The sequence below is a fragment of the Ceratotherium simum genome, chromosome 8, assembly GCF_057802395.1.
Source record: "Ceratotherium simum simum isolate JZ-2026a chromosome 8, ASM5780239v1, whole genome shotgun sequence".
In the NCBI taxonomy this organism is placed as follows: domain Eukaryota; kingdom Metazoa; phylum Chordata; class Mammalia; order Perissodactyla; family Rhinocerotidae; genus Ceratotherium; species Ceratotherium simum.
The window spans coordinates 78452759-78469273 of NC_141907.1; the positions used below are offsets into that span (position 1 = coordinate 78452759).

At 36.4% G+C, this 16515-nt stretch overlaps 1 protein-coding gene across 6 annotated transcripts in view; it reads left to right on the forward strand.

The window, feature by feature from the left end:
* Positions 1-16515, forward strand: part of BMPR1B (bone morphogenetic protein receptor type 1B) — a 382986-nt gene that overhangs the window by 168581 nt on the left and 197890 nt on the right. For all 6 annotated transcript variants that reach the window (XR_015552959.1, XM_087434611.1, XM_087434610.1 and 3 more), the window contains exon 2: positions 3131-3232. Coding sequence is in view for 3 of the 6 variants with exons in the window: in XM_087434611.1 (XP_087290737.1) it covers positions 3202-3232 (31 nt within the window). In the remaining 3 variants the exon portion in view is untranslated. The remainder of the gene's footprint in view (positions 1-3130; positions 3233-16515) is intronic.

The window sequence follows — 16515 nt, forward strand, 5'->3', positions numbered from 1 at the left end:
AAGGAATGTCATCTTCAATAGCGGTAACCCCACTTGGCTCAAACTATTGTAGTAGCTACAGTAGCTTCATTTCTAATTATAAAAGCAATACGTGTCCATAATTAGAATTGTGTTTAGTTCTAGTACCCAAAGATAACCTCTGTGAACACTTTGGTATGTCTTTCTTTTTTTGTTTCATGGTGCATATTATATACAAAAGATGTGTATATAATACATTTTTATAGAATGTACATATATAGTTAAAATTGGAATCAAACTATGCATATGATTTTATAAACTGCATTTTTATTTCATTCATTTAACAGTTATTCATTGTGTGCCTGCCATAATCTAGGGATTTTCTGTCCTATTAAATGTTCCTTGAAAATATGACATTTAATGACCTCTTAATATTCCATTATATCATAACTTTTTAAACTCTTTCTCCTTATTGTTGGACATTTACATTGTTTTGGTTTTTTGCTATTATAAATGATATGAAATCATTATCTTTTTACCTCTTTAATTCTTTTCTATTTCAATTTATCTGATTATTTCCTGAAGAAAAATCCAAGAAATGTAGTTATATTTTAATAATCCTCAATTTAATGGCACTATGTTTGGGGAAAATTAGATGAACTTTATAGAGCCCAAACAATAGGACATTCAGGAGAAAATGTAAGCTATAGTTACTGTGATTGCCTTTTCAGTAATCCAGCATTCTGGATGGATTTTAAATGGCCTGAACTTTAACATCACTTTAGTGTAGGATATCAAGGTTCTAACATAGTGTGATTGCCCAATATGTAACAGATATTTGTTATGACAGTATCATTGTGAACTGTCATTAATTTCTCATTACTGTTCTCAGAGGTATCTGAGATAGCTCAACACCCAGTTCTTATGCATAAAACAGCTTTTGAGGCTAATATCTCACACACTTCTGGGTCATTGATGCTATAAAAACATTCCATTGTACCATGACCCCACTGAACAAAAGAAAAGAAAAAAATTGAGAGAAAAATTCCTATACAGTGCATAGGTATTCTGTTGTGCTGTATGATAATCAACAAATTTTGCTTTTATTGAATTTCGAACTGTCTATGGTATATGGTTCTTTTAAATACATCTTGTAGTAGCTAATGGCTATAAGGTGAAAGAGAACCCATAGTTCTCTCTCCTCTCCCCTCCCTCTTCCTCTCTTGGGTGTGGGTGTGTGTGGGTGTGTGTGGGTGTGTGTGTGCACTCACGTCTGTTTTTTCAAATATTCGATTTGGTTCATTTCAGTCATTTGTAGTATCCACAAGTATTTAGGCAAGTGTTTAATCTTCCCATGAAATGCTTTGGAGATTCATCATATGAAATCATAGTTTTCTCTTTAGTGCTAAGTCATGGCAAATTATCATCTTTTTTAGGTTGACTTTGCAGAGTGTTAAAATGCTATTTAAATTTCCCTTAGATATGAAACCATTTATGTTTCTCCTAATCACTTAAAATAGCAAGAACTAATCAACTGGAGTTTTTCTCCTTTTTATAAATACACCAGTCTACCCCTGACTCACGTGCATGTTTCTGCCTTGAGGTCAGTGGGAACTTTTCCCAGCCATGTTTTCTTTTTTCTCTTCATTCCTAATTTCTCTCAGGAACAAATGGCAGCATAGTTAAGCATTAGAAACTTGTTGCTGAAGGTGCTAACCTAAACATCAGTGCCAGGATACGACTGAGACTTAATAGACTAATTAATTTGTCTACTGCACCCTTGACCTGGGAATTACCTACAATGGGCTATACTTATGGAACTGAGAGTCTGGGATCCAAAGCAGAGAAAATGCAACTTTTGTGTGCTTTATATGTCAACATACAATTAATACAGGGTTCTTTTAGAAAATAGATTTTGAAAATGGAACTTTATTTTCAAATAATGGAACATCACATGTTTTGAAAGTACAATACTGCAAGATTCTGTGTGCCTTTTTGTTTTAGTTTTCTTCTTTTACATTTTATAGTAGTACTAAACAAAACCCTCGCATTATTTGATCCAAATATGCTGCTGACCTCCAGAGGAGCCCAGTTGTACAGAATATCAGCTTCTGTATTATCTATTCTAATGTAATATGTTCTCATAGCAACCACAGTAACTCCTAGAAAAAAATAGGAACTTGAAGCTTGAATGACATTTAAAAAGTATTTGCGTTATGAATTCCTGACTATGCTATTCATGCTTCTTTCAGTAAGAAGATTAGTTTTATTTCCTCTTATGTTTCTTTTCTCGCTTCTCCTTCATTTTAGAGACAGTTTAAATATACTTCAAGGGCAGTTAACATTTGACTGCCACTGAAGTCATGGCACTGGAGAGAAACTAAGTTGAATAAATCTATTCCTATAGCTTGTCAGTGTATGGGTTATGCATCTCTCTGGATCTTGTGAACTTACAGAGGTACCACATAAACTGTTTCCTGTTAGGGTTTTATTTAGAATGGAGTTTTAATATTTTGGTAGTTTGTGGATTTGGAAGCATCTTTAGACTACCAGATGTCTGTTGAGCACATGGCAGGCACTCTTCTAGGCACTGCTGATAACGTGATGAACAAGACAGATGGTTCCCAGCTCAGCTGAAGCTTATAGTCCAGAAGCGGAAGTCACACGCGAAGTAAACCCAAGGAGTAATGATGTAACTCAAGATAAGAATGCTTGTTATGCACACAATGAAATAGGGTGAAAGGATGAGAGAGACTGGAATGTGTGCAAGATGCTATATTAGCCGAAGTATTTAGGGAATGGCTTTCAGGGAGGCAATATTAGAGCTGAGAACTAAACAATGAAATGGTAGCCTTTGGGTAGATGCTATTCTTATTCAGTTTTTGGCAGTTACTTTACCTGAAGGGATATGCAAGATTTCATATAATTCCCAGTATAGGCGTAGTGCATGGACATAGTGGATGCTCAGAGGATATTAGTGGGATGAGCAAAATAAATATATAGTGGCATATGATTCAAGGGGAAAGTGCTTTACCTTTCTAACATTATGTTGCTTCTAGTAGTGGAGTGAAAGATTTAGATTTTGTGTGCATTTTTTTGTTGTTGTTAAAATGTAATGTGAGCCTCACATTGAATTATTTTTCATGCAGTTATTATTTCTTTTCTTTTATAGGTTTCAGAGTGGTCAAGAGGGTGAATGTATCTGCAGTGGACGTACCTTGTATAAATCATCAGGAGCATTGTATGCTACAGATATCAGCAGCATATTTATCTGGTTGGTATTCTAAATCAAGTCAGATTTGCCATGATAGTACCCCTCATAGAAATTAAGTCGTTGATATTAAGGGAAAAACTATAAAATGATTTTGTGTTTCAAGTTATATTGAGGCAATTCACCATATGTCTAACCAGGTCACATAAAAGTTAGTTAAGGTGTGAAAGCCGTAATTTAAATTCCTGGGCTGTGGAGGGGGAGGTACTAGTGAAGGCAAGAAGTCAAATGGCATAGAGGCCAAACAGAGTGACTGTGGACTTTATTTACTGCCTTAAAGTGAATTTTATTTGTACCCATTTTCAAAGGAAAACCTGATGAGCAGGTCTGTTTGCAGCCCCTCAGTTTGACAGGTGGGAGTGGGCGGGGAGGTGGAATTCTGTTATCTCTGAATTCTTGGTGTTTGAAAAACGTTCTAAGATCAGTAGATAGATAAACGTGGTTTCCAGCTTAGGCTTTAAAATATTTATCTTGTTTCTTCTTGTTTATACATTGAGAACTGCAGTTTTAAAGATAGAAAAAATATTTAATTTATTCCTGAACTAAGAATGGATTTGACTTTCAGTAAAGATCATGTTAAATGTTGATGTTGCTCAGAGTCCTTTCCTTGGCTCTCCTCTCTCCTCACTCAGTTTAATTATTTTCATCCACACCTGTGCTCACTTGCATATTAGTTCCCTGAGTGCACTGAAGATAATGCTAACTCAGTCTAGGATATATGAGGCAGAAAGAAAATTTAGGGATCTCATAGCCATGTCATTCCCCTTGGGTCCTGAGGTCCTTAGCTGGTCATCTCCTCTGCACTTTCCATAGTTTCTTATGAGTGTTTTGTATCCAATGTCCAGATTTTTTAGCTGTATGAGCAGGAAAAATAGGAAGAAGTACAGCATGTCGTGTAACGACGCTTTGATCAACAACGGATTGCATATACGATGGTGGTCTCATAAGATGAGTACCATATAGCCTAGGTGTGTAGTAGGCTATACCATCTAGGTTTGTGTAAGTGCACTCTATGATGTTCACACACAACGAAATTGCCTAACGACACATTTCTCAGAATGTATTGCCATTATTAAGTGACGCATGACTGTACTTATTGTCCATCTTGGTCCAGAATCACTTAGATTTTTAACAGTCTCTTTTTGGTCTTTGGAATTTAGGACTGGAGCTTGTTGAATTGCTAGCTTTTCAAACGTAGGGAGATAGTGGCTTCAAGATGTTGTGGATTCTGAGGCATCATAGAAAATAACTGTAATAATAGTTACATTTACTACATACGAGACCCACATTAAAAGCACATTATAATTTCCACAATGTGCTATTTCTATGACAACACTGTGTGGAAGGGAAACTAGGACCAAGAAAGATTTGCAAGCTTTGTCCAAGCCCTCAGGCAATCTGATTCCATAATCTAAACTTTTAATCACTGTGTCCCCTCTGCCATTTAACAAATAAAATTTTTTTAGGTCTCTGACATCCTAAATTGGGGATGACCAACTTTCAGCAAAGGATTAAGGATATTGACAATAGAACTATATGCTTAAAGTGATAGATTCTTAAGAGAATTCTGTATGTGAGCCAAAAGGATTTACAACTACAAATTTAAATTTTTCCCACATTTTTCCTTTGCTCTAGAATTAATTCTACAGCTTCTGTAATTAAGGAGTAACCCAACCCTATGAGTTAAAACCAGGGTAATAACTAAACTCTTCAACATAAAATGAATAGTTCTTGACAGTATAGTGATCTGTGATGTTATTAGGTTGTCATGAAAAGTTAAAAACTACAATTTGAAAGTGGGCTTGAATGCCCATTGTACTTGCATATTTGGAAATTTTCCTAGACGAATGCAGTACAAGTTTGTGCTTGATTTTTTTAAGTTTGTAAAATTCATAAACTCTGTTACTTAGAGTCAGGTCCAAAACAAACTGATAACTAACATTTGATATCTAGCCATAGCTTTATTATTTTCTCTTAATTCCTTGATAGACATAATCAGGTAGATGTGGCATATTACTAACAAGATTTAGTAATATGTAGCAGAAAATCTCATTTGTCATTTTCACAGTTTTTAGGGTCAGTGGTTATATTTTATGATTCTCATGGTTTAATGTAACTATTTATAGGTATTACCTAGGAAAATGTGCTTTTTTGGTTTGATGAGTTTTAAAGCCAAAGACATTTTAGGATACCTTTGCCACAATTGAAGGAAGCCAACACTCATGAAAGTACCTGGCAAATTTCAACAGTATTCTCATTAGTCAGTGTGGTCAGTGCTTAAACTGGAATTGTTTGTTTTGAATCAGATACTCTTACAAATTAATCTAATACTACCCCCCTTCCCCTATCCCCCCCTTTTTTTGGTTTAGGAACTAGGCCAATAATACTAATGTATTTGGGGGTTATTATTATTCTGATGTAAAAATCAAACATTTATGAAATAACAAAACAAGAATTGTTCAAGATACAATTAGACACTGGGTCTGGTTAGTTTTTCCATCTAACTACTTATAAATTCAGGCTTTTGCAATATTGCTTATGAGCTTTTCAACATTTCATAGTCCCTGGGGCTGAAAATTTCTGTAGTCTTGCCAGAGCTTTAAGTTCTTAAAGATTTTTTTTTGTCTTTATCAGAACTGTTGAACATGTGAACAAATAATGTTTACCGTGTTGTACAATACATACAGTCTGTCTTAAAATGAGGCTGCTGGATTGCTAGTTAACTTATGTCACTCAATTCACCATTTCTCTATCATATTGTTAGCTGTGCACTCAGGCCATTGTAATGGCACTGAATTTCTTCCTCTTCTTTATGCTGAAATTGAATACATTACCAAACTCTGTTACTTCATCCTCTGTTGGTGTCCAGAATTTACCCCTGAAGTTCATTCCCTTTTTCACAATCCTCTTCAAGGCTTTCACCCTTGCATGACTGGATTTTGGCACAGACTTTTAACTGATTTCTCTACTTCTGGTTTTTCCAGTTGTCTGCAGGAAAGGTCCTCTGAATTTTGAGGTACATGGTAGTAGGTACATTATAAGGATGCAGTAAATGGATATTGATGGGTTAGAAATGAGTTCTCAGAGGTAGAAAGTGAGATACTTCATTTGAATGTTGGGACTTTTAATGATGAAGCTGTATTTTGTTTTGTTTGATGAAAAATCTGATGAAATTCAACTAGATTCTTTCTCCATACACCTTCTACATTTTAGTTGTAAAACTTGCACCCTGGCTCCGGCTCTCTTATATGTGATAAAAGAAAAAAAAAGTGCTGGTTACTTACTTTGAGTGAGTAAACATTTAGTAGTTCAAAATAGTAAAGTTAAAATTATTGTTTTCTTTATAGAGATTTTCCATTTTTATTTGTAAAATATACTTAGACGTTTAAAAAGAAAAAAATATGATGAAAGTTAGCAGGTGATGTGGGCAACATAAACAAGAGAGAGAAAAATTAGCATTTTTATAGGACTTTTTCACATATCTATGAGATTATTGAATTGGCAACAATTTATTTTGGGGGGCTTATTTTCAGTGAATTGCTCTGTGTTTTCAAGGAGAAAAATAAAATGCTAATCTAATTCTAGTTTGTTACTTTATCATCAAAGTCTTCCAATGAACTTAAAATTGTTGATGCTGAAAAATGTGCCCCCAAAGTTATGTGAAGTCCCCTGTTTCTATTGTTTTGTGTTTCAAACATCATTCATCCATTTCCAACAGGTGTTCTGCCAGCTGTGCCCAAAAAGTTTCGAATGATTTAGAATCTATTTCCACACTTACCTTGTATTGTGGCTATTTACTGTAAAAGGAGTTCTCTAATTACATAGTTCTTTGGCACAGCAAAAGACCAGAAGACAGAAAAGCGAGTGTGATTTGAGGTCTACCTGCATGTTGTTATTGCTTCGGAAGAAGGAGGAAGTGAGAGGACTAGGATTGTTTTGTGGGTAAAACTGGTGCTGATAAATGGATTTTTCTTTTAATTTTGTGTATTTTGGCATATATATTTATATTGTGGCTAGAAAGTGTTTAAATAGGGTCAGAATAATTTTATTTTTACAGCTGCATGAAGATACAATGAAAGTCTGAATTCTCAGAAATTTTAGAGCTATGTGACCTATTAAAATGGAGGAAAAGATCTCTTGTACTTTGCTCTTTGATGAAGAATTAGAAAATATGTAAGGTCTTTTCTATCTGTAAAATTATCTGGTTAGTGATCATAAATGACTGGGAACATGTAGGAAATTTTGTGAATGTATCACACTTTTGTTAAGATACTAAACTTTAAAACTTCTGAATATTTATATGTTTTGTGCTACTGAGATTAAACTAGTCTTTGTTTACTTACTATTAATCAACCAAATAAACAAGTCTCAATATGCAGTAAATTAAACAGAGCCTTTTCCCATGCTGATAAGTAGGGTTTGTCTTCAGCTATAAATAATCATGGTTGAAACATTTCATTTTCAAACTGTGGTTGTATGTAACAGATACCATGTTTAAATGTCATCTTATAGCTGATATCAAATTGAACTCTTGCTGTTGCTTTATGGCATACCATTATTGGACTGAATTCTAGTCTGAGAGTACAACTTCAAATATAAGCAGGTCTTAAGAAATGTTGCCTGAGAGTTGCAGGCATAGGATAGAGTACGTCCACGCAGATAAAATGGTCTTATTTGTAACATTGAAAATGTGTTTGCATTTTGTGGACAGAATAAAACTGATTAGGAGCTAGGGAAATATCTCATACTTATTCTGTATATGTACAGTACTGTATTGTAGAAACTGCTGTGATCTGAGGCACTGCGGTCTCTTCAATCATCAGACTTTCCACTATAAAGTCTGATTTTTCCCTTGTACTAGAAAACTAAAACAACCAGACCTCTCCATACCAAAGAATCTGCCAGTATATGCAGTCTAGTGTGGTGGTAAAAAGAGCTAGCCCTGGAGTCAGTCACCTGGATGTGAATTCTCATTCTTCCATTCACTGCTTGTGTGAGGTCGGGTAAGCTACTTAACTTGTCCTTTCCGCCATGTCTTTACCTCTAAATGAGGATAATAAGAATCCCTGCTACATAGGTTTGTCTGAGGTTAAATGAATTAATATGTGTACAGTGTTAGGACTGTGCCCTGCACCGAGCAAGTATGGCTTAGCTATCATCGTTCTGATGCTTGGTCCTCCCATCAACATACAGTCTGATGACTGTAGGTTGAGAAATACTATTGTGAGAAAGTGAAACTTCATATATGGTTGTTTTTCATGGTCTTCTGTTTTAACAGTAAGGAAACTGAAATTGAATGCTGTTAAATGGCTTGTTCAAGATTAAATAACTACGTAGTGGCATATTTGGGAATAGAATTTAGGCCTTTTTCAATGTCTTGTATCTGTTCTATTTTTATCTCAAGAGCATTCAAGTAATTTTAGTCGTTATAATATACATATTTGATGTTCAAAATTTCTGTTTTCTCTAATTTGGACTTTCACTAAAATTGTTAAAATGCTGCAAATATATAGAGTAAAAATATATATATATATTTTTTTCTTAGGAAGATTAGCCCTGAACTAACATCTGTTGCCAATCCTCCTCTTTTTTGCTGAGGAAGATTGGCCCTGGGCTAACATACGTGCCCATCTTCCTCTACTTTATATGGGATGCTGCCACAGCATGGCTTGACAAGTGGTGCATCGATCCACGCCCAGGATCCGAACCTGCGAACCCAGGGCCGCCGAAGCAGAGCATGTGAACTTAACTGCTATGCCACTGGGCCAGCCCCTAGAGTAGAAAATATTTAATATTCGTATATAGTCATGTATCGCTTAACGACAGGGATATGTTCTGAGAAATTGGTTGTTAGGTGATTTCATCATTGTGCCAACATCATAGAGGGTACTTACACAGAACTAGATGGTATAGCCCACTACACACCTAGCCTATATGGTACTAATCTTATGGGACCACCGTTGTATATGTGATCTGTTGTTGACTGAAACGTTATGCGGCGCATGCCTGCATTTCTAAAATCACCTTAAAAATTCTCACTTGTAAAATGGTTTGTAGGTTTTGTTATAAAAGAATACTAAAATAAGGAAACCAAACTCCTCTTCTACATCTGCCGGGCTCTGAAACTACTTAACATTCTGTGCTATAACAAGTGATAGTTTTTTATATAGGTAAGCTCTTAAAATTAATAATGCAAAAGCAAAAATAAACAAGTGGGGTTGCTTTAAACTAAAAAGCTTACGCACAGCAAAGGAAACCATCAACAAAATAAAAAGGCAACCCACAAATAGAAGCAAATAATTGCAAATCATATATCTGATAAGAAGTTAATATCGAAAATATATAAAGAACTCATACAACTCAATAGCAAAAAAACAAATAATTCAATTAAAAAATAGGCAGAAGATCTGAATAGACATTTTTCCAAAGAAGACATACAGATGGTCAACAGGTACATGAAAAGATGCTCAACATCATTAATCATGAGGGAAATGCAAATCAAAACCACAATGCAATATCACCTCATACCTCTTAGAATGGCTATTATCAAAAGACAAGAAATAACAAGTGTTGACAAGGATGTGGAGAAAAGGGAACCCTGTGCACTGTTGGTGGGAATGTAAATTGGTGCAACCACTATGGAAAACAGTATCGAGGTTCCTCAAAAAATTAAAAATAGAACTACCATATGATCCAGCAATTCCAGTTCTGGGTATTTATCTGAAGAAAATGAAAACACTAATTCAGAATGATAGATGTGCCCCCATGTTCGTTGGAGCATTATTTATAATAGACAATATATGGAAACAACCTAAGTGTCCATCGATGGATGAATGGATAAAGAAATTGTGGTATATATATACAATGGAATATTATTCAGTCATAAAAAATAATGAAATCTTGCCATTTGTGACGGCATGGATAGATCTTGAGGGCATTATGCTAAGTGAAATAAGTCAGAGAAAGACAAATACTATATGATCTCTCTTACATGTGGAATCAAAAAAAAAAAAAAAAGCCAAGCTCGTAGATACACAGAATAGATTGGTGGTTGCAAGAGGCAGGGGGTGGGAGAAATGGGTGAATTGTTTTTGTTTTTTTTTTTTGGTTTAAATAAATTGAATAACTAAAAAAGTTAATGCATTATTGCTTTGTATTTTTCTGGAGACCAGGATTGAATTCATCATGCTTCCTATATAGATATATATAATAACTCAGGAGAAATTGTTTTATTTGTTTCCATGACCTTGTATAGTTTCCTTCAAGGGTCTAATGATTTATATTGTAAATTTTGCAAAGCTTTGTGGTTCACAATAGGATATTAGACAGTAAGATGGTGATGTTTGTATTTTCTGGGTGGTTCCAGCAGTAAGTGAGGCTTCCTGAAGGCAGAACTAGAAAGAGCCCCTAATTACCTGCCCTCAGTGATTTTTTTTTTAATGCACTTTTTGCCTTATTGTGCTACCATAATGTTTACAGTGCAACGTGTGTACCTGCATTGACTGGAGAGATTGAATGGCTTGGCTGTCTGGGACATGTAATAGATCCCAGCCTTTTTCCGTGACGTCATTATTATAACAGACTTCTTTGAGAGTATGAACAGCAGCTGTGCACTTTTGTGAGTTTTACATTATGAACCATAACAATGTTTTCAACTCTATACAAGTGATAGGGCAGCTTGATGCTTAATAAATGAAGCCACAGTCTGAGCTGTGAAACTGTTAGCAGAGCTAATAATGACATGGGTCCCGTGTATGGAACATTTCATAACACAACAGAGAAAAACAGGGTGACTGTCATTTAGCACATTGGCTAAAAAGTTTTTCTTTACCTCTTGTTCAGTATAACTTCGCAGAATCAATAGAGAATTGCAGTTTGCGTAAATAGATGTTGCATATCTTTAGTTGAATTTTATTTCAAAACTTCAGCAGATTTTCTAGCATGTGAGTATTCCGTTTTCCAGCCTTTAAATAGAAAACAAGAATTCTTGGTCCTTGAAGACCAAAAATAAAAGTGCTGGGGCTGGCCCAATGGTGCAGTGGTTAAGTGTGCTCGCTCAGCTTCGGCAGCCAGGGGTTTGCAGGTTCGAATCCCGGGCACGCACCAGCGTGCAGCTTGTCAAGCCATGCTGTGGCGGTGTCCCATATAAACTAGAGGAAATGGGCATGGATGTTAGCCAAGGGCCAGTCTTCCTCGGCAAAAAGGGGAGGATTGGCATTGGATGTTAGCTCAGGGCTGATCTTCCTCACTAACTAACTAACTAACTAACTAACTAACTAAGCAAGCAAGCAAGCAAGCAAGCTTATTCTTACCATAAAAGTTAAGAATCTAATCTAATATGATGGGGAAAAAAAAACTCTTGATTAAACATCTATGGATTATTTGTGTAGGAAAGTAGATATATCTATTTCTAATTTGTATGACAGTGAAGCAAAAATAAATCATTTTAGCAGAGAAATTCATTTAACTGTTATAGGCCTACCTGAGAAGTTCTTTACTTACTGTGCTTCTCAGACTCTTTTTGAATAATAGTTTATTACTGTGATTTGCAGTGACAAACTATATGCCTTCCGTGTGTCTGTTTTCTGTAGTAAAGAAAATAACTGATAACTTTCAGATAATGTCTTTTCCCAGGATATTTAAAATTCTGCAGAGTATCTTAAACAAGAGAGATCAAAATTCCTGAGATGGGAAAATTTTTACAAGAATATCTTTTCTAATTCCCTATTTCATTATAAATCTAGACTCTTAAAATATTAGTGATCTCACAAATATTCATGTGCAGTCCTTGCTAAAATAGTGAGTACTGCCATAGAATATTAGTATATTTGAGTTCTCTCTTAGAATCTTTCAGCAACAAACTCTAATTTTTTAGATTGTTATTGTTGTCACTACTCTTTTGAGTGGGGATTAGTTGCTTCTTGTTTAGAAATGTAAGAATATAAAATGTTTTTTTTTTCTTTTTCAGATTCCCAGTGACAGTGAAAGGAAAATTGTTTGTGGCTTTTAGAAATATCAAATCTTGAATTTATCAAGGAGTAGTAATTCTGTTAATTTTCCCATTGTTTTCATATATCACTTAGTTTAAAGTGAGAGTTTTATGAGTGAGACATCTAATACATAGAGGAAAAAATGGCTCTGGGGGAGAGCTTTTATAATATAGCTTCTCACAGAAGGCACTGGAGCAAATTTGAAATAAACTATGTATAATTGATTTTTCAGTGGCAAGAATTGAACCTGTGGTACATATTGTTAAGAATAGCCTAAAATAGGGCCCAGCCCTGGTGGCCTACTGGTTAAGTTTGGCGTGCTCTGCTTTGGTGGCCCGGGTTTGGTTCCCGGGTGCAGACCTATAGCACTCGTCTGCTAGTGGCCGTGCTGTGGTGGCAGCTCACATGAAAAAACAAAAAGAGGAAGATTGGCAACAGATGTTAGCTCAGGGCAAATCTTCCTCAGCAAAAAAAAAAAAAAAAAACACAACAGCTTCAAATTATGAGTTTATAGTTTTTAGCTTCAAACACTTAAATTACTTTATCCAGTCAAATAAGAAAAAGCCAACATTAATTAAATATGCTGCTCCCTTTCAACTGCTGATTTTAAGATTAGAACTCATAGTTTATGTCATGATATTCAAAAAGGCAAACTCAGGGAAAGGACCTGACTTTAATAGAAAAGATGTGAGATTGTAATCTGTGTATTCTTATGATTAAATTTAGATTGATTACTATCACTAATAACTGGTTGAGAGACTTAATGCTATGTTTATTGAATAAGTCTGGAAAGAAATTCTCAACAGCCATTTCATGGACTTCCTTAACGAGTAAGTTAAGTTTTTTAGTTAAGAAAATTCTAGCTATAACTAGTAGATTGGCTTAACACTACTAACATGCTTGTCTTGTAGTGAAGGTAGCTTTAACAAACCAGCTAATGTGAAAGATTTGCTGGTATAAGATTGCTTTAGGAATATTATTGCTTAGGTATGGAATAAGCCCATCTTAAAAAAATACTCACAATTCTTCCCAGATGCTAGCTTTTTTGAGCTAATTAGTGACTCTTCTTCATGTGGATTGATCTTTTTTTAATTAGATTGTATGGTCAGTGAGGGCTGGAGCATTTCTTTACTTGTTCCCCTGTGCCCTGTGATTGGGGGCAGAGTGGGTGTTTAGTGCAAATAATGAAGTAATGCACTTGCTAGCCAACCAGGATTTTGGAGTCAGGTCACATACCTTTGCATGATAGGACCAGCTAGACAAGTAGCCAAGGATGGTGTAGTAAGATTTAATTTTCTGGCCTGTCTTGCCTCCTTTAGCACCATCCTTCTTACAGTTTCGTTCTCTTCCTGGAAAAGAGGCCGCCTCTGACCTGTGCCCCTCTGGCTCTTCGTGGCTTTAGTCCTGAACCACATTTGCCCTAACCGGCTTCACTTGCTGCTTCCAGTCCTCACACATTCATATCATACTACTGAGACTGTTACTACTACTTACTGCTACTACTAGCTGCAATTTATCTTCTGCCATTATGTGTTAAGTCCTTTACATAGGCAAATTCATCTGATTCTCACAATCCTGTGAGATGGGCATTTAACATGTGGGAACAAGCATCACGTCCAGTGACACATACCAGAGTGGGTAGAGACAAGATGTTCCCGCAGCACTTTCTGTCTCTAAACCTCTGCCTTTAGCCTCTCCCTGGTCAGAGTGTGTTTCCTCCATCAAACCAGGCACTTTCCCTTCTTTAACTGTAGTTGGGTGCTTACAGTTCAAACCTTTCCAAAGTGCCTTAGTCCATACCAGGTGGTAACTTCTACAGTAATACCACTGGAATCACTCTGAAAGGTCCTAGAAGAACAAGCCCGTTGAGAAGCATGAAGGAGATCTGAAATGAGGAATACAGAAGAAAGGCCAGAATATGCTGGAGAGAGAGCAAGATAACATTCAAATTCCCTCAGTATCTGACCAGAAGTGCTCAGGTTTCCAAGTCAAATACTGTGTTCAAACATCAAACCGGTACTTCTGCCTGGAACTAAATGAGTTAGCAGGGCTTTTGAGGTATCTAATCTTTCACATTTAGATGGAAGCTAAAAACAAAAAAGGAAAAGAACCAGGAACGTAAGGAAGAGATGCGGCTTTGTAGTTCCTGTCCTCGAGGAGCTCAGGCCCTTGTGTTTTAATAGCCCAAGGGTCCATACAACCTGAGGTCCTTCTTAGCCGTGTGACCTTGGGCAACTTCTGTAACTCTCTGAGTTTAAATTTCATTGCTTGTAAATTGGAGAAAATAATTCCAGGATCCAGGCTTCCCAATGGAATCGCCTGTTTTTTCTTTTCCATTTTTCATTCTTTTTTTGTAAACTACAGGTGTCTAGGTTTCAGCCTAGATTTGCCAGATCACAGTCTCTGCCTGGGCTTGTGTAGAGGTGGGGGTGAGACGGGTGGGGAGGCCTGCCATGGCATGGGCGTCATCTTCTGGCTGGGGAGGAGGCAGTGGCAATTTGTAAGCAGTTTGCTAGTGTTCTCTGACAACAGTGAATGCAGGTAGGCGAAAGATATGCCATCAAACAGGTAATTAGTCATCTTTATTTTCTGAAATGTGTAACTTAGGTTAAATGTATTTATCAATAAATTGTATTCTTAAAAGAATAAAAGGTGAAGTTAGTTAAGAGACTAGCCTTTTCAAGGTTGGATTTACATTTCTAATATGTCTGCAAATGAAAATTCATTCATTCTTTTCATTCAGGAATATTGTGTGCCAGACACAAATTACATTACTTCCTCAGAGAAAATAATTTAATCTTACTAAGTTGCTGCCTGTGTGGAATCATTGAAATAGGTGATTTTGAATCAGACGAAGAAGGATAGCTACCTTAGGACCTTTTAATTGATAGGAAAGAAATATGTATTAATTATCTCTGCCTTTCATTTATACATTCCTCTTTTTTTTTTTTGTGAGGAAGATCAGCCCTGTGCTAACATCTGCCAATCCTCCTCTTTTTTGCTGAGGGAGACTGGCCCTGGGCTAACATCCATGCCCATCTTCCTCCACTTTATATGGGACATCGCCACAGCATGGCTTGACAAGCGGTGCATCGGTGCGCGCCCGGGATCCGGACCTGCGAACCCCGGGCTGCCACAGTGGAGCGCGTGCACTTAACCGCTTTCGCCACCGGCCAGCCCCTATACATTCCTCTTATATATTCACATTTAAAGACAACTGTAGTGGTAAAAAAATCAGAATTATATTAACTTTTTAAAAGAAAAACACTTGGTTTCCTTGTCAAGTACAGAAGAATGTGATGCACACTGCTCACTATCACTTTGACAGTTTTTTATCTAATCTCCAATTTCTGCTGTGAGTATTTGGAACAGGTTGCATTTCTTTTCCAGAAATCTTATTATGGGGAACAAACAAGTCATTTAGACTTTGGTTTTAGTATTTGCTGTTACATTCCTTTACTCATTGCTCTTGAAATATTGGTTAGGATTCCCTTTATGGAACATATTTTTACAGTAAGGTAGAAGCATCTGAAGCTAGTTCAGCTTTTACCAGCAGGCGATAGACAAGAGGACCCGCTGTAGGCTTTCAGTCAGTTTCCTTGTGTAGGAGCCGGAGATCGCAAGGGTGAACCTACTCTCTCAGATTTATGAAATTTTCTCTGAATCGGTTGATACTTAGAGGTTCGAGACAGGATGGTTTAGTGGAAAGAAAAGCAGTTTTGGATTTGTAATCATGTTTTTTTTTTTTTTCGGTGAGGAAGATCAGCCCTGAGCTATAACATGCCAATCCTCCTCTTTTTGTTGAGGAAGACTGGCCCTGAGCTAACATCCGTGCCTATCTTCCTCCACTTTATGTGGGACACCATCACAGCATGGCCTGACATGTGGTGCGTTGGTGCCCACCCGGGATCCAAACCCGGGCCACCAGCAGTGGAGCGCGCGCACTTAACCACTCGCTATGCCACGGGGCCGGCCCGTGTAATCATGTCTTTTTTTTTTTTTTTTTAATTTTTTGTTTATTGCAGTAACATTGGTTTATAACATTGTAAAAATTTCAGGTGTACATCATTGTACTTCTACCGTGTAATCATGTCTTGAAGAGGCTTACAGATTGCCAGACTTTTACCTTCACAAGTCCCTTAAATAAATTTCTTAACCAAGACTCAATTTTCTCATCCACAAAATGGATGAATTAATTCCTATCTGATGGAGCTACTGAGGATAAAGTGACTGCTGAAAAATAAGTATCAGACTTAATATTGAGTCTTAATAAATATTTTCCTCAAAGAGAAGTTT